Source organism: Athene noctua, chromosome 1, assembly GCF_965140245.1.
Source record: "Athene noctua chromosome 1, bAthNoc1.hap1.1, whole genome shotgun sequence".
Lineage (NCBI taxonomy): Eukaryota > Metazoa > Chordata > Aves > Strigiformes > Strigidae > Athene > Athene noctua.
The window spans coordinates 62703775-62729914 of NC_134037.1; the positions used below are offsets into that span (position 1 = coordinate 62703775).

Genomic DNA, 26140 nt, shown 5'->3' on the forward strand with positions numbered 1-26140 from the left:
TTATGAAATAAATCAAGCCAATTTACTTTTTACACATCCAAATACTAAAAACTAAACCCCCTATTTTTTCCCCTATTTATTTGGTTATAAATATTTAAATTCCCTGCCTGAACATGATTATTTTGAGATCAACAGGCAGGTTCAACAGGCAGGTTCAATGCAAAACTAACAGCCCACTGTCACATTGTAAGTACTCAAAACTTATAAGTGGCGAATTTTTCTTCCCCTGGCCAAGCAGATTTACTGAGGAGTCTGGAGTGACAGTCAGCAACTCATGTGTAACATAAATTTGCAATGTCACTCACAGCAGGATCCTCACTGTATCACTTACTGTAATTATGGCCTCCATTCAGCCATAGTATTTTGATTCATAGGGGGAAAAAAATGAAGGTGCGCACTCAATAACTCCAGTAAAAAAGTACTAAAAATAGAGAAGGGTGCTGGCATTGCAAACTTTACCAAAACATGTACGAGTAGCCTTTTAAGACCTTGCAGCTTTCAGCTCCAGCCTTACTAGTAACAGTTACGAAACAACAGTAAAATATTTGCAATAACGATAGATTAAAACTTTTCAATTCAGTGTCAGTACCAGCAGACTGAAAATGCCATTAGTCTTACTCAAAAACATGTTCAACAATTCTGTTCTTCAAAGAAAAAGAACTTAGAGAAACAATTTTAAAACATTCATTTGATACCACAACAAGAGAGCGAACATTGGAGTTGAGATTTACACAGCTCCTTTGGCACTTCGTTCATCAGAGGTTCGATTCCAGTTTTGCATAAAGTCTACACGCTTACAACAGCACATTTAGTAATACATTGTATTATGCTCTGTATCATCTAGATTTGTACACAATCGAGCAAAAAAGTGAAAGCCTGTAATTAAAATGTTCAAAAGGCCATTATGCTTCACATTCCTTATAGCTAGACAAGCATGACATCTCATTCTCTTCATATCATTAAAATAAAAAAGCCTATGTACAGAAGGCCCTGATTTTCCTCTTTTCTGCTATGTAGCTCCACTGATTCAGCAGTTACTCTCATTTTACGTCTATTTAAGGGCTTGACCCAGAGTAGAACCAAATAGTCTGTTTGCACTGATAGTGAAGGGCATTAAATCAAACCTACATCCACGACACAGAATAATTTCGGTCACCTAGTGAACTGGACTTATTGAAATAATGTTGTTTTATCATACTGACAGATGCTAAGTGGAAGGATGAGAAACACTGACAATGTCTACACAATGAGGACTGCACTGAAAAAGAAGAGTTTGAGCACATCTATGGCTCAGAAAGGACATGCAACTCAAAGTGAGTTCAACCAGGATGCTTAGAAAAATAAGATGGTGTGACTGCATCATATACAATTGGCTGAGGTGGTAATTAGCAGCGAGGAAGCGATTCTACCTGTGTAGGTGACATTCATGAGACTGACACTGAAGTACTGCAGGTAATTCAGGCTAGGGGGTGAAGGAGGAGCAAAGTAGAAGGGCAAGCATAAAAAAGGATACTGAAAATGCTGAAGAAGTGTCACAAAAAGGATTTTCAGACTGAAGAAATAAAGAGACTCAAAGAGAATTATTTGCTCCATCTACCAAGATAAAATAGAGGGGCAACCTGATAACAGGTAACAGGCACTAGGAGGGCTTTTTAATCAATTGGAAAGACATTGAAACAACCAAAGGCAGGAGCAAGATAAATTCAAAGAAGAAATAAGGGGGAAACTAGGGGGAGGGGGAACCCCATGAAGCAGGAATCCAGAATCAAGGAAGCAGGAAATGTTGAGATACCATGTCTTGTTGTCAGTAGATCAAGTTACTGAGATTAATACACCAGTAACTAAGCAACACATTAAGGGTCTGCAGTACATATTTATACATGTGTGGAGTACAAAGACACAAAAGCAATTCTAAATAAAGCAAGTTAATGTACTGTTGCCTGTTGGATCTATCTGAAGATGTTGGTAAGCATCAGACAATAAACACGGTTCAAATGAGCAGGCAAATCCAAATCCAGGCAGGAAAGATGTTTCTAATGCATTTAGATTAAGACTGTGCTCATGTAGAGCCTGTTAACAGATAAAAAGACTGGTATGATTTCAGAAGGTCAGCTGTAGTGTGATAGATCTTTGCTTTGCAGAATAAAGATACTGTGCTGAGCCATCCATACTGGCATCATGAAAGACAGGTTACAGGGGTTAGGAACAACAAATGCTGTGATGACATGGAGAATCTGAAATCTGTGCTGTACTAGCCTATTGTAAATGAAATTGTAAAAGGCTCCACTAACTTAAATCAGTAGTGAGTAATCAGCTTGTGAGTTTGTTGCTTGTACACTGAGCATTATATGCGTTCCTCACAGCACTTCAGTCCTTCATACTGGATTTCACTGGATTACAATTCCAAGAGTGAGTCACTGGTGGGAAAAGTGAGGGAAAGGAATGAGAGCTTTTCTCTCTGAAAGAATAGAGATGGAAACTGCCCTTGAAAAAAAGCATGAATTCATGCTTACTACTAGATTTCTTCTTGGCTTAATATCCAAACTATTAAGACTTCAGATTAAACTGAGCAAATATTTGAACAATGAATGAGGCAGATTATTCTGGTAAGGAAAGAATAAACTCCTCTTGTACGTGTGATTTTTAATATCTATTATGGTCAACATTTGAAAACATCATATATTGTGGGAAATTCATAGAAGTCTTTGCCATTTTTCCAAGCTCACAGGACATCTGTCATCTGGTTTCTTTCTCAGGGAGATCAAACAGTGAGTAATTTAGACCACAGCTGTCTGTAGAAAACACCAAGTATTTTATACCCCTCACTTGTCACCCATCACCACAGTGAACACAGATGCTACCACTACTAAGTTAGTAAAGCCCATATTTACAAAACCATATAAAAATAAATATTTTGTTTTATTCAGACTTATACAGTAAACCACAAAAATGGCACTTCTCTACAACAAAATCCAACGGAGACCCCCTGGCTGCACTGCCGCACAGATCCAAGCTTCAGCTGGCATCTCCCAAAGTCACGCAGATTCAATAATGAAGCCGGACAGTGAATCGAGGAGACCACAGGCCCTCTCTAGCAGGTGTCACTCAAAAGAGGAGACCTGAGGTGGCGGCAATCTTCTTACAGTCGGAGAGAGTTACAGCACTCTTTCCAGAACTGGTCTGCAGTTTAGTTCCATCTCAGGGAAACAACACATCACTCTCATTTTGCAGGTAAGTGCTGGCAAACCAACTGCAAGATTTAAATAGGGCAAATAAGGGAGGGTGCATGTGACTCCATGGCCTCTGAGCAGGGAGAAGCTGTGTTCTAGGCTCTATGAAATGTTGGGAGTCCTTAACAAGTCATTAGCAATATGAAGATTCATAAGTCCTTCAGGAGCATATGATGTTAAACAGGCAATGGCTTGCCAAGCTTCAAAACTCCAGTGGGTCTTTCGATGTAAGTTAAAGAAGTGCATGTGAAGTGGCAGCAAAAGTGCATGTGCTGGCTGCTGGTGAGCAAGTGCAGCAACTCCCTGGAAACAGGTACAGGGAGGCTGAGACTTGAGTGACAATCCGGTGCAGCATGGGAGACACCACAGAACAGCAGCCTTCCAGAGAGGACACAGGTAAAGCCAACCTCCAGCAGCCACCACAGTTAAAATTATTTATCTATCACTCAGTTGCATTTTAGACTTGGCTCTTGAAAACACTCTGCAGCAGAAATTTATTTGCCCCATGCACTGGTACGTACGCATTTAGTTCTGCATGCACTCTGCATGAATTCACTTGTAGTTTTACTGTATCCTGTTCCCCATCCATCGAATACCACAGACTTGGTCTTAGCCTTATAATCACATTTAAAAAACAATTTAACATACATACATACACATATATATGCATACACACACACACATTCACTCACTCTACAGGACAGAAACAGCCCGCAGAGGACTCTGGATGGCATTTGATTGCCTGAGGGTAAACCCACACAGCCACATGAGAAGACTCTTGTTATCTGAAACACCTACATGTGGCTGGCAAATAAGACACAGGACCTGCCGTCCTTTCTGCCACAGCAGATGGGTTAAAAATCCCCAGCAAGGAACCTAAATGGCACTGGAAGTCTATGCTTAAGGGTGTAGATTTCATGTGCATGAGGGCGACATGCCTACAAGCAGTCATTGAAACAGGGTCTTGGACTGGAACCTATTTGATTCACTCTTACTTTCCACAGTCCGTGTAACAACAAATGGTTTCATGGCAAAAAAAAAGAAGATATTATTTAAAAGCTTGTGCGCAGACATCATAAAGAAAAGGAGATGACACCAAAATGCAAGTAGCATGACAACCAGTAAAGCTATGGGTTAAAAGGGTTAAAACTGGGAAGTGAGAAAACTGGAGCAATTTGGGAAAAAAAAAGTGCTATTAAAACCAAATTTGATACTGGTAATCTGCCTTTGTGATTTCTCTAAGGAAGTTCTTAAAACAAATACTTAGGTATACCACAGAAGTCACCCACAATCAATATCTACACTATAAGGAGATATTCTTTTAACAGTTACTTTAAAGTAAAATGTAAAATAAACTTCTCTATGGCACAGATGACAGCTCTGATGCTATTCTGTGCATCACCACTGTCAAGGCAATATTCCTAAATTGTCAAACTTGGAAGTAATCACACCGAAACTGTTCTAGACTTTAGTCTAGTGAACCAATGGTTAGGTAAGCCTTTCCTAAAGGAATATTTCACAGGTTCATTGTGTCTTCAAAGGGCAAAAAAAAAAAAACAAAAAAACCAAAAAAACAGAAAAGTAGTTCAATAACCTAGTAGATCAGTAAAATTCTTAAGTTTATGAAGCAAGACTTCTTGTATGCCTGAAGGAAAAAATAAATGGTGAGGAAGTATAGCCCTTTCCTAGGACACCCCTTTGTTTGGAGCACAGCCAGTGTATCATTTTTTTCCAGTATGTACCAGTGCCATGCTTCCCCAACCCTCCAAAGACAAAGCAACCTCTAACAGGCACTATTTTGAATGACTATGAAAAAACCAATTCAACACAGTTTATTCATCTCTCCAAAAGGGCTGCTTCATTACAGCTGGCACTGTATTATTTTGGTTTCCTAATATTCTGATCCCTGTTAAAAATTACAGAGTTTTCCAATTAGCAGCAAGAAGCTAACCTAGATACTGAATGTTGTAATTTTGGGGGTTTTTTTAAAAGGCAAAATAAGCTCAACTTCACACCAGTAATAAAACGCAGACTCTGGACTGCAGAACTGGTGCACTTACACACTGTGCAGAGCATAATGGAACAAAATATTTCAGAATGGTACCGGTTTGGGCATTATTATCATGCAGCTCTTCACATCTTGGGAATATTGATGAAGAAGGAAAGTAGGTAGAGAAATGGAAACAAATCCCTCAGAAATGTCACAATGTTTCAGAGAAGTTTTGTTTGTTTTTAAAAAGACCAAAAAGTAACAAGTGGTCATTCCCCTCCCTCCCTGCCCCCATGAAAATAATATTCGCAACCTCTCACTTCAGAAGTAGGAGGACACTGGGGATCCAGGGCAGGAGGGAGCAGAGGAATCGGGACCATGGAGTTGAAATCCTGGTTAATGAAAACGGGAGTGGCACAGCAGAAAAGGCAGAGAGGTATTCTTTAGGATCTCAGTTTAATGAGTTAAATGGCATCCAAGCATGGCCTGGAAAGCCATAACACTATCAGGGGAGGAACTCAAGCAAACTAACTGTGGGAATCCCCTGTTCTGCATAGCTTTAGCACACACATTTATATGCTATAATTAAGGAAATGAGACTGCTTTTCACATTTATTCACCCCTGCACTCCCTTAATCCCACATCAGAACAGTTTGTGAAGGATCACCATTACTTGCATGGCAATGTCTCAGTTTACACTGGAGGCTGTGCCCAGAAGCAGCTGCAGAGGATTGGGAATCTGATGAGATCGCTGCTCCTAACAGTGTGGCTTCAGCACAGGAGACAAGTGTCTAGGATACAGAAGGGTCCCCCCAGGACTGTGCTTATGCGTCCAGTGCCTCTGGGGACTAAGAGTAACTGTAGCTTAGAGGCATGTATCCAGGCAGCCCCACATTTAAAAAGGGGGGACCGATCTTGACAGTTTGCAGATATACAGATCCTTATTCAGAAGTTATCCCAAGGAGCAGGGAAACTTTTTTTTTTTTTCCTTGTCCCTCCTGCATGAGAAGTTTGAGAAGGGGTAAAAACACTACAAGCAAAAGTACAGAAGGTGGCAGATTTTGTGATTTTCTTGCAGGAACACACATACTTTTCACTCCATGGTGATCAACTAGATCTGCAGTGCCCTTATATATGTAGCTAAGGTCTTATAGCGAGGTTGATAACTAACATGACTTCTGGAGAAGGAAGTACCTCAATAAAAAAAGAAGCATGGCTTTACAGTTCAAACACAGGATAGTCTGTATTTCCTAGCTCAGTTCTTGCCTTTGCCATGGACTCGTGGTGCATCAGTTATTTTGTTTTTGTCCAGGGTGACACACTGTACGTCCTTTTATCTTGTTTTAATCAGACGTGCTCTTCCTAGGGACGTATGGAAACAGTGTGACATTTTCAATACCTTCCCAGTTGCAGCTGGTTTCTCAGCATTAATGAAAGTCCCATCTTTATCAATGGGATCTTTGTTGACAGTTTCAGCAAGGAAAAGGCAAGACTGAACGGGCCATAAAGACAAAACTCTCCTTTCCGCACAGCAGTCTCTCTGGTCATTGCCATGGAAAAGCCAGCAGTGCTTCTGCCTGCATCAAACACATGCCGTGAGGCACTAGGAAGTCCTCAGCCTTCATAGGAGCCCAGCTGGCTTCTTTGCTCGTTATCAGTTGCACCTTTTAAGCAAAATGACAAATGCTTTAAAAAGTTTGTCTCGTCCTTACCCTGCACCTTCCTTACGTTTACCACAGTAAAAAATAAATAATAATAATAATAATGGAAAATACAAAGCAGCAAAGAGGTTGTATGAAAATCTACGCGTTTCATCCCACAAACAGGCTGACACCAAAGACCCTGGGGTCCAGCTCCGCCCGCAGCCGGGGGGCAGCACCCACCACTGCACCCTACAAACCCTCCACGAGCCCGGCCTAAAACCGCACCGACCACAAACGACATGCTCTCAACACCGACAACGCACCCGGGCGGCCACGGGGCTGTTTTCAGCTACAAACACCTTGACAACAGCCGGCGTCTGCTCTTGGCACCCGGCTCTCAGCAGCCCAGCAAAACGCCCGAGGTTCCCACGGCGTGCAGGAGTTATTAGAGAAAGGTGTGAGAAAAAAAAAAAAAAAAGCCAAAACAAAACCAAACAAAAAACCCAAGAAGAACAACAAAGGAAAACCCGTTCGGGAGGATGCGGGACAAAGCGCAGAGATGGGGAAAGCCTGCCAGCCCCCGGGGGCCGGAGGAAGCACCTTCGCCCCGCGCAACGGCTTCCCGCTGAGCCGGCCCCGCTCCTCCGCCGCCGCCGCCGCTCGGCCCGCGGCCCCCGGGCACACCTGCCGCCCGCACCGCGCCGCGCCGGCCTGGCCCCGTCGCCACTCACCCTCCGGGGGCGTCGCCGCCGCCGCCGCTGGGGTGGTAGGCGGTGAGGACCACGCCGCGGGAGCCGGACCGCCAGCTCATGGCGTGCGCCGCCGCATCCCTTCTGGGGACGCCGAGGCGGAGCGGGGCGGCCCGGGCCCGGCCCCGGCCCGGCGCGGCCCAGCCTCCCCCGGAGGGCCGGGTGACTGCAGCGCTTCCTGCGGCCCGACGGGGCCGCCGCCGCCCTCCGCCGGGCCGTGCCCCTCCCCTCCCCTCGCCTCCCTCCTCCCGGCTCGGGCACCCGGCGGCGGCGCGACGGCACCGAGCGCTCTCCGGGCGCGGGTACCCGCGGCGTGCGCCTGACGGCCCGGGACCGGCACCGGGCACCGGCGGTTCGCCCTGGGCACTCGCGCCGGGCACCCGTGTCTCGCCCCGGGACAGGCCCAGGCACCGGCCCCAAGCACGGGCGGCTCACCCCTTGCACCGGCCCCGGGCACCCGTGTCTCGCCCCGGTCACCGGCCCAGGCGTCGGCGGCTCGCCCCGGGCACCAGCACCGGGCACAAGAAGCTCACCCCGGGCACCGGCAGCCACCCCACCCGCGCCAGCCTTCGGCGCGCTTCCGTGCGCCACGTACGTCGCGTTAAAGAACAGCGTTCTTGGGCCAGGCTGGGGTTTGGTTTAAGGCACTGCGAAGGAATCGGTCAGTTATGGAAGAGCTGCGGGTCAGCGGTGCCACACGCGCATCGCTGCTCCCGTAGAGGTGGCTCGCGAGGCCGTGGCATCACACATGCGGCACGGCGATGCGGGAAAGAAGGAACGTGTTCAGTGTTTGCTTTGCACATCGCCCGTTTCACCACGTTATTCTGTGCTTGGTTTAACTTTTCACACACAATAATGGTTTATTTTTAAATTACAAGCTATCATTATAAAGATCACAGCAGGTGATAGCGCCAGGCGAGGACACAAGGTGACCAAGCTGCCTCAGAGCTGCTGGGCCTTAAACCAGCTGCCATTAGCTCCAAGGTCACACTCTGCCAACCAGTGACAGCCGGAGCAGGGCAGCGATGGGGTGGCCTTTTCGGTAGAGGCAGCCTCCTCTGTGCCGCCGCACAAACTCAGAGGAGATGGGCTCACTGCCTTGGTGTTAGTTTTGAGTTGGTAGGTGGGATCTGTAACACAACACTCAAACCTGTTTTGTTGTGGTTGATTTTTTTTTTTTTTTTTTTTTCCCATGGCAACAGTAACATACACTATTTAGGTTTGTAATTTGTGTCTTCATTCACATAAACATGTGATTTGTCTGAAGAACTTCCTTAAGGCAGCAGTTGACTTTCTGTGGTGTAAGAAGGGAAAAGACACCTCTGTAATGGTTAATCTATTGAACTTGTTCATATAAAAAATTGAGGGTAGGGACGGGTTTTAATAAAGCAAGTCTGCCTCTTCCATGGCTTCTGTAAGATATTTTATCTGTAGACAGCTGTCCAAGGTATTTTGGCTAAAATATTTTTTGTCTTGTTAATTTTTAATCAAAACTTCCATATTAAATTTTTTAAAATATAAATTATTAAAAACTAGACATAAGTACGAACAGCTAAGCTTTGCATATAAATTAGAAAAAAAGAACAGGTTTATTTTGAACTATGCGGACTTTTTAACTTTTTAAGATTTACAGTGCACAGAAAAGAGGCTGGTGCTGCCCCACCTCTCCAGATGTTCTCTGTCTCCAAAGGGAATAGGTAACAGGGAAGGCACAGCTGCAGTTCTGCTTAAGCAGCAGCTTAGTAGCACTGCTACAACATCTTAACTAGCAGTATGCACCAAGAGCAGTACACTGGGACAAATTATCTGTGTGTACCTACTCACAGGCATACACACAGAAACAAGGACATGAAACCACTGCAAAACTTAGGGCTGTGAAAAGATTTCCTTGTACTCCCACTGCAAAGGTACAGCACTCTCTCCACATTTCAGGCTGTGTCCAAAAGGCAAAAATTGGCCTAATGTCTCACATAAATACACAGACAAGACTCATCTGTTTTCAAAAGTGTGTGAGGTGAGAAATGTCAATGTATATCAGTACACCTATCCACTGGTGCCTTTGGCTCCTCCTTTAAATGCACATGCGGTTAACTGTCAAACAGCCTATGCAGAATGCAAAATTATTTTGAAGGACTCAATCTTTTCCTTTTAAACTAAATCAAGAAAAAATAAACATGGAAATACCAGGGGTCTTAGGACCTGGCTATTTCTAAAACTTCAGCTAACTGGTTGCACGCAAAATACCCCACTTAATTATAAAACTTCCTTTAAAGAATAGCTAAAAAGTAACAGAAAGAAAAAGAAAAACATGTAAAGCACTCCATGCTTAACGAGTGTTGTGCAAAGCCCTTTGCCCAAACTAAACATGTATCAGGTGCTATAAGAACAAAAATATAAACTGCTTTTTCTTTGATAAGCATCTTAAAACACATTATAATTCAGGCACACCATAACATGCTGCACTGCCACTGTAAAAAGAATTCAGAAACAAGATGCGGTCAATGTGGCATCACCAAGGACTGTTCAAGGAAAATTTTACCGCAAATGGAGAAGGGCAAGAACCTGCCTTGTTCTTGGGGGGGGGGGGGGGGCAGATTAAGAATGGCAAAACCCGGAATGAGTTTGTACCAGTCAACTGGAGAGTGAAAAAGCTTCTGTAAGTACATCACATGGAGGGTGAGAAAAGGAGATAGGAAGAAATCAGTTCTATTAATAAATGAGATTAAGGATTAAATTACTGATAAAACCACCAGAGGCAGTGTTTCCCTCCTTAAAGCCATCTTTAATACCACGCACTTCAAACATGGAAGTGGATTTAGGAGCTTAACTCTTGGCACACTTTTTTCTTTACTGTTTGACAACTTGATAGAATCAAACTGTCCTGTTACAACAGCACAACACCAGCATAGTTTTCTTTGATTAAATTATTCCAGGTTTACAGTGGAGCCAACTAGAGAGTTTTGACCTACAGATGTATTATTGCTGTAAACTGACATGAATACCACCACTCTCTTTCACTGGTGTATCTTCTGCCTAAACCAACTTAAGTCAGTAACTGCTGAGTTTGCAGTTGATATTCATGTTCTTAACAAGGTACTGGCACGCTTATTTGGAAAGTCAGGTTGTTCATAATCAACTAGATAAGAATGAACCATTTGAGGCATATAGGTTTATGTGATAAAAGGAGATATCATTGAGAAAGGAGATTATAAATCGGTCTGTCTTGCTAACAGAATCCAAAACTCCTTCAAAGAGTTTAAATATTCAGATTAAGATGTCATACAGTGCCTTTACACTTAATATAATCAGTCACCACAGCCAAGCAGATCACGCAGCATTGTCGTGCTTAGTGCTCTCTTTACAAAGCAGTTGCTATAATAAAAAGAGAACTTCTCAGCAGTACCATCCTTCAGCACTGCTTTACAGGGTTTGAGTATGCATGTGTTCAACATATGCTTTTGACTCTTCACTGCAGAGTGATTTTTTTTTCCTTTTTAAAGTTTTTCCAAATAAAATAAATCACACCAATTTTCTTATTTTGTATAAATATATGGTTATATATTTTATATAGGTGACGGTTGATTTTTCCTATTCCGTGTTCCTCATGATGTATCGATTATTGGCAAGTAAAAATGCAATCCACCAAGAAGCACTGGTTTGAGGAAAGAGTAACAGGTAAGCTTACAAATTCAAATTCACAGGCTGACTTCAGTGGCAGCAGATAGATTTCATTACTGCTGAGGTCCAGAGATGCCTCTGAAACCAATGCTGGAATGTTTAGACAACTAGTGCGGTGCTGCAGTGAAAGTACAATTGCACTTCAGCACTTTAAAAGTATATTTTTAATGCAGGAGAGGTTCACCCTTTCCCTAGCATTATCTACCATAAATTTTGTTCAGATGGGTTTTAAACTGAGCAGAAAATGTCTCATCAGATCACTCACCTAATTCACATTCAAATAAAATGGCAGCATTTCCACTGTCCAAATTGTGTTTCCAGGGTTCCAGCTAGGAGCCAGAAAAGGCACGAAATGGAAAGTTGTTTGTGTATTGTAAGATGAAATCTAACCCTTATTAAGTTTCACACTTCATATATTGCTGCACTTTACTATATAGTGAACTACATACGTGAATAGTGTTCTGCAGCTCTTAACAACCAATACTAGGAATAATCTAAAAAAAAAATATTACAGGTTACATACTCAGGGTATGATTTCTGTTACTTAACTCTTGATGTCTAAACCCATGCAAGTGATTTTATGCTCCACTGAAAGTCCATGAAAGAAATGCAGTTTTAGAGGGTAAAATCCCCTGCCCTGTGTTAGACATCCACTTTAGGACACAAAGATGAAACATGCTCTAGAACTGTCTATTTGTTTCAACCGACTAGAAAGGCTGACTACATGAGTAGGTCACATGCAGATGTCCACATCTGTCAGATAAATATGGAAGATGCAACATTCAGTTACAATGTGCACCATATGGCATGCACAATGTGGAGTACTCAGTACTCTGAAATGTACAGTACTAGTATGTAGGAGGTGTTTCAGATCAGTTTACATATCCCTGAATATCAAGGATGGGGATGCGGTCACACACGTGTACACAGAAAGCAGACTTGTACGCAGAAAGTTGGTATCATGTTAACTAGCCAGCACATGGTGAACATTTCTTACGGTCTGGTCCTGCAAGCTAATGTGTATCCTGTATTCAAATTTTCATTGTATTTTTTTAGGGGAAAAAATGTCCAATACTACAAGGAGGCAGCTCAATACACGGGGTAATTTAGCAAGCAAGACACATTAGCACAGAAGCAGCGGCAAGGACATAGCCACAGGTAAGAGAACTGACACCCTCGCGGCTTTCCCTTCTCCTTCTCCCTCACTGCCCTCCATATACATGTTTAAGCAGCTGATTTGCTTCCCACACCAAAAAGAAAAGAAGAAGAAAAGGGAGGGACACTTCTTACGTTCCTCTCTTTTCTTGCGAGTTGCTCTGCAATGTATCTGGTGCACTCTGGTGGTTGCTTCGGTAATTCTTAATTTGATGACTTTGCAAAAGGTGAAACAATAACTACTGATGCTGGTTTTGAGATTATCCATACGAAGACTAATGAGCACATGGATTTATTCTAGTTTATTCAGTTTGATTTTTCTTGAATGCACCCCCTGGAGAAATTCAGATCTCACCCATTGCAGCCCATCTGCTTACTTTACATAAATCATAGTGGGGGTTGGGTAGTTGAGGTTCTCATCTCATCTGCTTTATGGTTTTGCTCAGGGTCAGACAGCTGCTGGATTTTACCCAGAGGTATATCAGTTTCAGTAGCAGCAATTTATCCATGTTTATTTGTGGTGTGACCTTGCACAAACCCTCATATCAATTCCTGTTTCACTTTCCCTATCCATATAACAGGGCCAATAATATCTAGCTATTTATGAGGATTATTCACCATATGTTCCATTATATTGAAAGGTACCAAAAAATGCAGCACATTATTACTTCCCGTTACATCACTATGTTTACTTTCTTTTGGTGCATGATTTAATAGGGATAAAATGGCATGGATTTCTGTATGCACAAGACAGGTATCCACAACAGGTGATAAATCTAGTACACTTTGCAATATCTCCCCATGAGGCACAGAACTTCTGGGGAAAACTTAATACCACAACTGATGTTTTATGCCACTTTTGGAAAGTGGAAAATCAGCATGAATGTTGGGGATTAAGGGATTTTCACTGGTGACTCTGGATGCTCCCTTTCTCTTGAGCTAGTTTTGATACAATTTTGGTTTTATAAACCATGACTTCGCATACACCATGAATTATGAAAAGACGGTGTATTTGCAGAATATAATGGCCTTGGTGCTTCTTAATTTTCCCAAGGTGTCACCTAGATGTGGTGCACACTGAATGCATTCACTGCGTAGGTAGATGCATACTAGCGTATGAAAATGAAATAAAGAAAAATGTAAAACTCTGGAACATGATATTTCATGGTCCTGTTCAATCTTGGTTTACATTTGCACAAGGCAGCTGTGATGTTCTGTGATGTGTCTCTTAGGACATGCTACTAGTAAGCAGGCTAACATTTTCTGCATAAAGTTTGCATGTTAACATAATAATTATGCAAATTCAGCAAATAATGCAGTTATAGCTCATTCTGAAATTTCTTATGAGGTATAAGGACAGAGTTGTAGGGGGCATTCCCTTTGTTGTTGTGAAGGTGCTATCAGTTGAATGCCAGAAATCCTTGGTTTGTCTCTTCTCTTGGACATTGCAACCAACATCAAACCCACTGGTGAGGAAGGAGTGGAGAAGATTCCTGTAACTCACAACTCCACCTCTCTTCTCCTTTGAGTCATCCTTTGCTATATCCAGCATTTGCACTGTAACTGCATGGACGAACTGACCAGAGATGGAGATGGTGCTAGCAAGTGTGGAGAACATACTTGAAAATAAATGTATGATTTGCTGCTTTAAAAGACAGGCTGTATCCATAACTCAGGTTCATGGTCTGTGTCAGCAACTTCCCCCCACCCCCACCTCTGACTTTAGATCAGGTTTGAGTCAGGGCTGGGATAGTTTTTTCAGTCTACATCTGGCTAGGAAGTTGAAACCATGCCCTCTCTCACACATGTTCACTAAGTCTGTCTGCACATTGACTGGGAGCTTCATTATCTTTCTGAGTTTGTTGTTGCCTGCAGATTTGATCACAGCTGAATCTGCAGCACAGAAACATCTGGTGAAGTAAAACATACAGCAGCCACAAAGGAGAAGAGTTCCTTCTGAGTTCAGTAACTCAGAAAAGCTCATGAAAATTGTGACACAATCCTAAACTGAGCAAGCCAGAGCTATCCAGAAATGTCTCTATGAGCTGAGAAGAAATGTTTCAGAACAAAGAAAGGAACAATTGCATGAGTCATGGGCTGCAAGAAAGAAAACCACTTCTCTGTAAGTGCTTTGAAACTGAAGATTACCCAGTAAAACTTCAAGTTAACACAAAGCAAAATACCCTCAGTTCTTTCTTATTGACAAAAATATTCATTTTGCATCATTCTTTTTCATCCCAAACAAATCTTAGAAAAATGTTTCCTTCTCTCACATCTTACACAATGCATTCAAATTCAGCCACCCTTAATATGAAATATCTCAAGCTGTCAATATTTTTTCTATTTTGAATTGAAACAATCTTGTGAATTCAACATGAACTAAAAAAATGGTTCGTATCAACTCAGAACTGCATTTCCCAGAAATTTAACTAAAATCCAGAAGGACACCATACTTTAATCACATGTGAAATCCTGACTACAGTTTGAGAAATATATTAATGGGATGATATTGCTTAAAACTGTGTCTATAAGTATCAGAGAAAAATCATAAAGGAGGAATAGAAGTCGCCACATTCTTGCTTGTCTTGCCTTTTTCAACTGCTTATCAGGCTTGTTTCTGTTAAGCTTGCATTCTGTAAAAAATCATCAATTAACACAACCAATTTTTTTTCTACATCTTTTGCATAAATTAGCTTTGACAGCAACACTTAGCACTTCTAACTTTGAATTAAATTTGAATGTAAGTGGTATGATATTTAGAACTGGAAGCTAATTTCCAATAGCATTATGGCAACAAGGATTGGCCAAATTTTGAACAAAGAAATTCACAAACACATACTGCAGGAAAACAAAATGTTTGTTTCTGGTAGTACTTCTGATGCTTTTTATTTGCTTTTCATAGCTATTCAAAAGTAACTCTCGCGAGCCACAGCTACATGGAAAATTAACATGAGTACCTGTACAAGAAATAAATATTTGAGCTTTTCTTTGTTTGTGATTGAAAGCAACAGTGAGAAAGATGAAAAAATACCAGTCATACAAAATACCAGTCATACAGCACAAATAATAAAAACTCAAAGCACTATTATAGCTGTACTATAGTACCATCTACCTAGCAATAAATACAAAGTTCACAAGTATTTCTGGACTGATGCATAGCCACACACACTAATAGCTTCACACACCAAATAATTTCAAAGAAACCATCAAATCTGTAGCCTCTAAGGCCTCAGTCCTCGAACGGTACATTTCTGACAGTCACAAATGACTAGATTTACAAATCACTTGTTGCAGCTAATTTGCTCATCTCTGACTGCAGAGAAACTGTGATAGACAGGTTTGTAGAGCAAAGTTCTGGCAGAGCTGCAGAAATACAAGGCAAGAATATACTACCACTGCTGTGTATTTTGGAAGCAATTGCTGGTGTTCCAGAAGGCTAAACTTGAAACTTGCCTACACCAGGCTATCACCTGTGTTGTTTCTGCAGGAAAAACGTAACTTTTGCAGCTTGCTTGGAAAATGTTCACCAAAAAAAATGGTATTTATGTTATAGTGGTTAGATTTACTTTGATTTAATATAGTATCTTACTATTTAATAACTCACGATATGTACAGTATTGTTCACTGTATGTCCAGAGGAAAAAAAAAAAAGAAAAGCTGAAGTATCTTTTAAATAATACGGGGAAAAGCAATGTAAATGTATGTAAATATAAACATATACATAACAAATATTATGAGGGTATCTATGATCAAGTCTTCTGAAATTTCAATCTATGAAATGCAATTGTAGCTTCACTGGGAGAAATTAATATGATGATGAACAAAATCAGAACAAGAGTGCATGGCACAAAACAAGGAGGGAAGTGTGGTGGTTTGCAGAGGAGGATGCACACATGTACCCAGCAAGAGGGAAGAGCACTCAGAGAATGGCTCCAAGCCATACGGCTGCCACAGGAAAGCAGGGCTCCAAGCAACCAGTCATGCCGTGCAGTTGTGTCAGGGTCTGGTCTTTGATGAGGAGTCATATGCAGCACTTGGCTAGTGCTCTCAAACCAGAGGGGTTACATCTTGGCACTTGAAATTTCGTCAGTGGAAATGGTGTTACTAACTTGCATCAGTGGAAGCATGCCTTTTCCTCAGGGACAGAAAGAAATTCCCAGGATTGGGGAACACCACCCCTTCTATATTTTCATGTATTTTTACTAAATACAAAATCAAATTGCCAGAAGGCACTACAATCTGGGCACTAATGTTTCCATCTCAGAATTTATGTGAGTCCACCGTTTCTTATCATGTGACAAATTATCTAAAATATGAAGGAATCAGCAGCTTCTCTTTTCTACTCTTCCTTGACCGCAAAAGAAAGCGTTATATTACTTTACATACTGTGAACTTTCATGTAAGAGAGATACAGAGGCACAGAGATGAGGACCACATTTTGCACTAATGAAAGGTAACATTTTTGAAGGGGCACATCGTTTCTACCCAGAGTATCATCTCTTTATCAGTAATCATGCATTTTAACAATCCCTCTGTAGTAAATAGGCTGGATAAACTTCTGTTTTTACCTCTTTTTCCAAACTCATCTTTAAAACTGAAATATAAGAAGTAAGCACTTTCAGTAATTTGAGTATTTCACAATTTCTCACTGAAAAGAGACTCATCTTGTATGTGAGAGTGCATGACAAATTTGGCAGAAAATATTACAAAGTAGATACTTCTGATTCCATGAGCTCTGCTGCTCTTGAGGGAATTTAGCACCTATTTAATTTAACTTTGTTTTGGAAAGTGTTACAGAAGTACATGTGGGGATAATCATCTGTAGGAGCTTTCATCACCTGCTGGCTGATGTACAAAATCTTCAGCTAAACACAAGTACCTCTGCTCTGGGAGAGCCTACAGTTTTTCCCAAAATTGTAACAATGATATTAACAAATAACATAACATTACATTTCTGTTTGCTTCACTGGTTAGGGGCGATCAAGTAGTAGTCATATGAAAATCATATTGTTTGTGTTTTGCTTCTCTCTGTGCTATCACATGTAATCTGGATTTAAGAGGACAAACTACAATCTGAAGGACAAATCGGATGCATGGCAAAACCAGCACACAGGCCACAAACAAACACACAAGCCTCGAATATTATCCAAATGTTTTTTTCTCCCTCATTGCCTGCACATGCAGACATATAATGACCAGCATTTTTCTCCAAATTTTTTAATTGTCTATTTAACATTACCATAGATTGTGTTAAATTCTGTTCTTATGGAGACAGAGATGATAAATATTGGTAAGTAGATAAAAGGCTAAATGATATGGTAAATGCCCACATTGGAGAAGAAAGAAATTATCAGATTCCAATAGCTGGGATCATCAGTGCTTGTGAAGAAGGCAGCCTTACTTCATCAAAGGATGAAAAAGTTTTGGGAAATGGGGTTATAAATGACAGGACAGAACACAGCAGCTTTTTTACAGCCAGAGCACATGAAGTAAAATGTTGACCCCACTGGAGTCAGAGACTAAGCCTCTGCTGATTTTCCTGGAACTACAGTTTCAGTGCCAAGTTCCTGTCCTGTGAACTCAGCATCAGCTGCCACATTTGGGCTCTGTTACACTCATCTCTTGAGGGAATGCGGGAGAGGCGGGCACCAGCATGGCTCCCACCAGCACTTCAGTCCTCTTGCTCTGCTGCTGTCCTGGTGCAGCTGGAGCTGCACAGTCCACCAGCCTGTTTGGGCTTCTAAATTATCTTCTGATGAATAAATAAATAAATAAATGCGTGAATTGTTTGCTCCCTGGGTTTTGGATTCATAAAATACCTGTAATATTTAAATTGTTTTATCTTGTGGGGTGGTGGGTTTTTTTCATTAGGGATAATTATAGGACAACCAAATATTTTCTTATTATGCTTTCTGTTTGCGATTTTTGCTTATATCACCATTTCATTTATTTCAACATCACTTTGTACTACACAGGTCTTTTATGAAATAGCAATAGGGTAAAAACAAAATAGACAGGAGAAGGGAACAGCAATGTGAAACTCCACAAGGACTCACGTACTATTCTTCCCCTCAGTGCTTCCACTGAAATGATGGGCTTACTTGGTGTCAGCTCCCTCTCCCCTTCTCGTTCAGTAAAACATTCTTAAGTAAGACTAAGCCCAGTTCAGGCTGGGCACTTGTCAACAGTACCCAATTCTGGAGCACTTCCCAAAAGAATTAGAAGAATTATCAAAAGGGGGCTTTCTCACTAGGGCCTTTTACACTTTGTCAGCTGTTCTCTTCCAGAACGGGTAAAGAAAAAAGATCCTAGTGTCCTAGTGACAAATGTTAACAATACAAGAGTACTTATAACATTTAATACCTGTTCAGGTATTTAAGTGGCTATAGCAGTATGAAGTGCTTTTCTACTGCAGCTGCAGTAAGGCTTTTACTAGTACAGCTGTTGTTTTTAAAAAAACTCACTGACATAGGCTGGTTTTCAAGAGTACAGAAGCCCACCAACCACTCACAAAAACTAGGTAATCTTCAGCCATTGAACCTTCAGATATCTATTAGTTTTATTTTATCAAAGCAGCAGCAAAGAGACCATGTGTCTGTATGCTGTTTCTGGGACTCCTGGCCATGAATAAACAGTTAAGGGGGAAAAGCTGCATGCCTCCCAAAATAATTCTTTCTTCTCTTCTTAGCCTGTTAGTTTCTTCCCTTAAGTCACTTCGGGGCATCACTAGAAAGTAAGATAAAATTGCTATAAAATATTATTGTTACAATAAGGGCAGATGCTCAAAGGAGCAGATTTCAGGATGAACATTTTTCTTTTTCCTAGCCTCAGTTTGAGAGTTATCTATTATTGGAAGCATCAGGTTCTACAACATTATCTATGCAAAGTGCTTTTCATTACAGTAATCACAGGAAGATATTTTCACAAGGAATCAGCACAATGTATAATGTGTGCTGTAATGTTACGCAGAAATATATATTACAATATGTAACCAAAATAGTTTTAAATGTCTTAAGTGCTGCCTAAAGTACTTGTTACATGGAGAAAACTGGAATGTTGTTTTTCCCCATGAAGCAAGTACATCATTTTTTAGCTGCCAACAAGCTGTGAAATAGTAATAACTTTAAGAATGTTGCCATATACCACCACCATGAATGCCAGTCTCCAAGGGCTTCAAGTATCCTGCTTTAGTCACGATTCCATAGGTTTAAGTAGAATATTATAACTATTTTAGTCAATTAGTAATTTCTCATTCTTTTGACTGCAGATAAGTATTTTAATTAAAAGCAAGGCTAATATTTTAAAATAAAGCTTCAACACAGTTGCTTTGCAAGGACCCAAATTTCAAAGCTTAAGGACCCAGTATGTGTATTGCATTTTGTATTATTCACATGTAGGGACAGAAAGCACAGAAGTGTTGGAATAGATGATTATGTACCTTTCCTAAATTATAGGCATATAGCAAAATACAGAGGAACACTGGGAATATACTTACAAACCTACCAATAGTATTTTCTGTATTATACTTGGTGTATGTCAGAAAGCCTTTTAAGCCATAAAAGTACACGGCAAGCTCTTCTGGCATAACATCCTCCTACTGCAGTAAACAATGCACATCAATAACAAGATAAGTATTGGCCTAAATTGTACAGTCAGATCAGGTTTTCTGTTAAGAGGATGATGGCCACCAGCATCCAAACAAAATACAATGGAAGATGTGTTTATGATTAAATAATAATCAGATTTAAACTATCTTAAGTACCATTTCTAATTCAGGGCTTAGCTGGGTATACCTTGTTCATACAAGTAACCCTAGCGATTTTACTGCCAGCTGCTATAATTATAGGATCAATTGAAAAAGTAATCACAAAAAAAAAAAAAACAAAGAGGGGAGAGAAGGTGGTCTGCGGGTGAAGACTAGGACCTAGATTACTAAGATACAAACCTCGAAGGTGAAAAAAAAGTTATACTGCTGTCTCTTCCAGTACCAGAACTACAATGAAAAACTGATTCAAAATAAACAGAAAGTGGTTGCATTTCACATCATTATGTGTCATTATGCAGTGGAATGGCTTGCCATAGGATGCTGGGGAAGCCGAAAGCTTACACAGATTCTCAGCAAGACTGGACATGTTCATGAAGAAGAAACCCATTTACTATTACTAAATATATAGAAAGAACATCTGGCTCAGGAATTGCCTGGCAGCATATGGCTGCAAGCTGCCAAAAGCATTGGGAATGTCAGCCCTGCTTTAAAACTCTCATACAGATATCTTAAATATGGGTAGGATACCAGATAGATGGACTTTTGTTCCAATCCAGTAGAGCTACTTTTATGTTCAAATAGGCCATAATTTAAAATACTTTTGGTTCCTTACAACAGTGAAAGTAGTGTAAATGTGCATGAATGACAAAAAATACAAATTATAATTCAGTATATAGGACAGTAGCAAAAAACTTTTATTATATTGCATTATTTTAAAAAATAACATTTTTTAAAAGTAACACTTCAGTTAACTTTATGATTGAATTTCTTGAACTTTCCGAGGATACAATTTTCTGATTAGATTTAAAAGCATCATCATTGGAGGAAATCTGGATCACATTTAACATGCCATGGTTGCAAACAGCTCTCAGGAACTCAGTCCTAAACCTGGATCTTGTGATGCACAGATTGGCCTGTTCTTGCTTTGCAGAAAAGAAGCAATTCTTCAATTCTAACCCCTGTAGCTGAAACATTTTAAACACAGAATAACACTGACAGTGTACTTATCTGCAGAACACAGGCCCCTTTCTAAATTGCAAGCCAAGTTTTTAGCTCATAGTGGATGTTTAGTGTTATCTTAATTCAGTGAATTATGTATTAGCAAAATAAACATGAATTTAAATTTTAATGGTGCATTTTAGTCAGGCGAAACTGTTGCGTTTATGCCCTGATTGGAAATGTAAATATCAAAAATGTCAATGGACAAACAGAAAGACATTCTCTGCATCACTCCAAATTTCTGAGGGATATTTTGAGTTAAAGAATTACAACTGTCAAATACATTTTGCTGTAGCAAAAAGTACAGATATTAAGAATAACTCTGGATTGAAGACTTCCTAAAAAAAAAAGATATGTTCTCACTATAAAATGTCAGTATACATTATCAGCTCCTATGTCCTATGAAAAATTACATTCACATGCATCCCCAGAGCTCATAATCCAGCTCATACTGATGTCCACAGGCTATTCCACTGATTGATTGGTGGTGGTATGTTTGAGGCAGTACAGCTGAAACCTAAGAATGCATTTCAAATACCCAGTATTTACTTCAGACCAAATCAAGGTAGATGGTGCAAATAAAAGAAAATCCCTTAGGAATACTCAAACTCATCTGTTTAAAGATGGTATTAAATACAGTTTACACAACAGGCCTTTAATATAAGCAGAGTATTCCATATTTAGTTTCCTTACATTTATTCCCTAAACATTTGATCGCTATTCATACATTCTGCAGTGTCATAAAAATACCTGCAATATTTCATTCTATCTATTAGGGCTTGCAATATTTTTATTTTGCCCCAACTATTCATATTTGCATGCAAGTTCTCATTACTGGAAATAGCTAATACAGAAGAGCATTGCAGAATACAGTGATGTGATAAGCTAACAATCTTAGCATGAATCTTCGCTAATACAAGAGTATGTCCAAAGATCCTCTATACTAATGACAAATTAGTGGTTGCACAAACTCCAGAGCATGATTCTGGAAATGAATGAGTAGCTGAGTCTCTGTGCAGCCAGTCCATGGTGTGTTCTACCCTCTGAAACTATCATCCTCAAACATGAAGTAAAGAATTCTGTTTCCCATAGTAAGTATCTGCTAGGAAGATTAGACAGCAGAGGAGGACCATTTGTCCTTTCTATCCTACTATGAAGAATATTTTGTGTTTTGCAAACAGAGAACAGTTTTCACTTCCCTCAACAGTTACCGGGCTGGTGTAGTGGATTTTGGGAGACCTTGACCATGAGCCCATGTCCACCAGAGTAAGTTGGGAGTTCTGCTGCTGGACATTAAGACCTGGCTTTGAGTATTTCTGCTGTCAATAATTAGGATTGTTTATAATAATTGTGTGGATCAGAGCAGAACAGTTCTCTAACTGACACATATCTTTCCTGTTTATTAGAGAGAGCTGTCTCCTTCGCATGATCTGTAACACACACCCAGTGCTGGGTAACAGTGGGTGCAAACCACTTGCCTTCTATAGCCTTCACTGTTCTTGTAAATATGAATGTCTCTATTTTCAGTTCAGATGACTTCACCAGAAATTATAATAAAGTGTTTCATGGGATCCTTCAGTTCTGAGTTTCTACTCTTGAAAGGTACAGAATCATGTGCCTGACTTTCAATATGATGCTTTTTTTCCCTCCCCTCTATCCATGTCTACATTTCATTGTGTTCCCAAGCTAAACTCAGAAAACATCCATAAAGAGGGACAGGATCTTAAGGCTAAATTCTCAACCAACATGTCTAAATCTCTAAACCTCACAACCAACAGTGGTCACTCTTCTGTGCATTACCAGCTCAAAAGATTAAAAAAAAATTACAAATGTCCGGTCTTCTGCTTTCAAGGAATACTTAGTCATTTAGCAAGCCTTTATTTCATCTCCAATACCAAATGTATTCAATATATGTGAACATACCAGCAGCTGTCTGCCAAACCAGTGCCTATGATGGGACCACGAACCAGCAGTGTTCAAAATCAGGTTCTCATGGATGAGTTTTGGATCTCCAAGCTCCACCTAACTACCCCAGCAATTTGAAGCTCAGGGAATACTTGAGGCAAATGTAATTTGATGTCCTGAAAGTAGCAGCTGGCAGGAAATACAGAGATGTCAACCTGATGTCCAGTTCCAAGGGAGGATCCTCCAGTGACAGTAGCTTCAAAAGACTCTGCGAACTTCACGCCTGGTCTTCTGCCAAGAGTGGCAGTTACAGAGTGTCATGACATACAATTCTTATTCATTTTTTGATGTGCCCCAAATGCCTGTTTTTTCCTCATAACAAGTTTTGGATCACGTGTCCCACATAGCATACTCTTAACTACAGCACTGAAGTGCTGGTGAAGAACAATGTCGGTTGTTCTTTGGGTACTTACGAAACCAGATGCCAAAGATAAACAAGACTATACTATACATAATACATGTATACATTTAAGAGGTTTTTATTGTGATAAATATACTTATTTACTAAAACATAAACTGGAACAACTGAGTTTGTAATGGTGCAAGCAATAACCTACCACAATTTTTTTCGGTTAGATTAAGGAGGAAACAGCTGCTGTCAGAAGGCAGCATGATGCCACCAGTCAAATGGGAAGGATTACAGCATTCAAGTCATCTTAATCCTAGTGCATAAGCATTAATAAAGACTTTTATTTCATCACAAATGACTAATGTAGCTAACCTCTGACACAGGCCTGAACTTCTGACTTACCTAAGAAAACTATATGCTGCTGTTAGCAGTATAACAGATGAAGTAATACTTCCTTTAGCAAAAACGTCATGAAGGATTTATAAGTCTGATGTAAAGCATTAAATGGATAGGAACACAAAGCCCAAAACGTTAAAATGGTATCTCTGCAGTAGCTCTAAAGACATCTTGAAAGAAAACATAACACCATGTACTGCACTTAAATCTATTATACACAGGCCACCATGATTTCCTCTTTATCAAATTGAAATGGACCTTATACTCTGCTGGGTGAGAGAGTTCAAAGGAAATTGCTAAGGACACAATGTGCAGGGGGAGTCAGCATATACCAGGCTGTTCATTGAATGCAAACTGCTCTTACTTAGGAGCAGACATGAAGTCCTGAAAGACTGAGAAGACACTTCAAACTGACATTTACTCAAACATTTCTGTTCTGTCCTCATTTCACATCCGTCTTATTCCATAATACTGAAGGTCTTTGTTGATCCTATTTGTAGCAAGTGTATGTACAGGGGCATGCATTCATAATTCTTATTTTTAAATTAATCTTAAAAAGTCTACTTACCTCATATCATTATTACATTTAACAAATATATATTTTAATGTACTTTTCATATTATCATCTTTATTTTGAGGAGTTTTACTACTATTATTATGATAGCAGTCATTTTAAAATTCTTTCAGTTTTGTTTCACTCAGTTTTTATTGACCATACTGGGTATATCACTTAACATAAAGTCGAGTGCCACTGTGGAGAACAAAAGCTAAGGACAAATCTGCTGCTGCAGATAGTTCAAAGGATTATCACACAGCCCAATCCTTAAATTTTATTAGAAATTGATCCTTTAACTGAATTAACTATCCACAGCAGGTTTTTATCCAAATTAAGTTTCCTTCTTAAATTTATCTAGAGGCAGATGGTAGTCTTTAGATTATTGGAGATCTAAACCATTCTATCTCATATATATAATTACAAATCAATACTGGGTCTCTAATTCATAGAGAACATGTGCTTTTATATGGATATGGAATCTTTTGTCTCATTATGCCCAAGTTTAATTGCATTTATTGTCATAATAGCAAAATGTAGCATTTATCTAAGATGTTCATCTGCTGCTGGTCTTGTCACCAAATGAAGGACCATATGCTTCTCTACTTTGAAGAGCACAGAGAACCAAAAGTGTTTTAACAAAACTAAAATTTCCTACAGGAAAAATACATGGGAGACCAGTTCTCCTCTTGCATCCACCCTTCATTGTAGTGATTCCATGCCAGTAATGTGCAGAGGTGAAGGTCCCACAGCTCACCTCTGTGGCAAAGACTCAATTTGATCATCTGAGATAGACCAAAACTGGTTCTAAAGGACATTCCTCTCCTATCTATCTGATGTTACAACTGTAATTGTCTTTCTATGCATGCATGGTCATCTGCACATCTGAGCAGCATAGACTGCAACAGATGCCTCCACCCAGAGGAGTCAATGGCCCTTCTATGAGTGAGACGCTCAGAGAGAGTCCTTTCTTCACAGAAGAAAGAGTAAGGCTCATGAAGTACAAAACAGCGCACATTATTTGCTCTTTAGACAGTTAACTTCTTATTCACAGCAATCAGAAACACTAAAGACTGCTGCACTTCTATTATTCCTTAACTGCTGTTAAATGTCTATCACATAACAGCATTCAGAATAAATATTGATCCACCAGGTCCAAGGCAAAGAGGACATACAGTATACTACCGTAACAGGTATAATTTGGTTTACAATTCTTATTTAGAAGAGGTCTAGCCTTCCTCCCACTGGATACTATTTATACTTGTTTTGCCAATTATCAGGCCTAGCATAAAGGACACAGCCAGCATAAAAACAAACCAATAACCAAATCGTATTTGACACAAAAGGGTCAGCACATGGGTGAGCACTGGGGGTACAAACAAGTCAGTGAGTTTATACATAATTGACATCAGTCCCACTGACCCCAACAACGACACCACGCAACCAATAATGGGTGGAATAAATGGTGAAATGCAGTTTCCCATAGAAGGGACAGGAGACATCTGAGTCAACAAGCCAAGTACATAAGACCAAGGAAGACACATACTGAATCTCTACACAGGCCACATTTACAAAAGCCCGACCTGACTGGAGCCCAGTTCCAGGGATGTGGGAGGTCCTTCCCCAACAGGAAACTCTGCAAAGTGCATCCACCTCACAGACAGACAC

General features: G+C 40.3%; 1 protein-coding gene across 2 annotated transcripts in view; it reads right to left on the reverse strand.

Moving 5' to 3' along the window:
• The window catches only part of ARHGAP18 (Rho GTPase activating protein 18), a 97897-nt gene that overhangs the window by 60031 nt on the left and 11726 nt on the right, over nucleotides 1–26140 (reverse strand). The window contains exon 1 of one of the 2 annotated variants that reach the window (XM_074896290.1): nucleotides 7595–7776. The exons of the other annotated variant lie outside the window; for it this stretch is intronic. Within the exon in view, the coding sequence (XP_074752391.1) occupies nucleotides 7595–7674 (80 nt within the window). The 5' untranslated portion in view covers nucleotides 7675–7776. Of the gene's footprint in view, nucleotides 1–7594; nucleotides 7777–26140 lie in introns of those variants that run through there. 2 annotated transcript variants of the gene reach the window in all.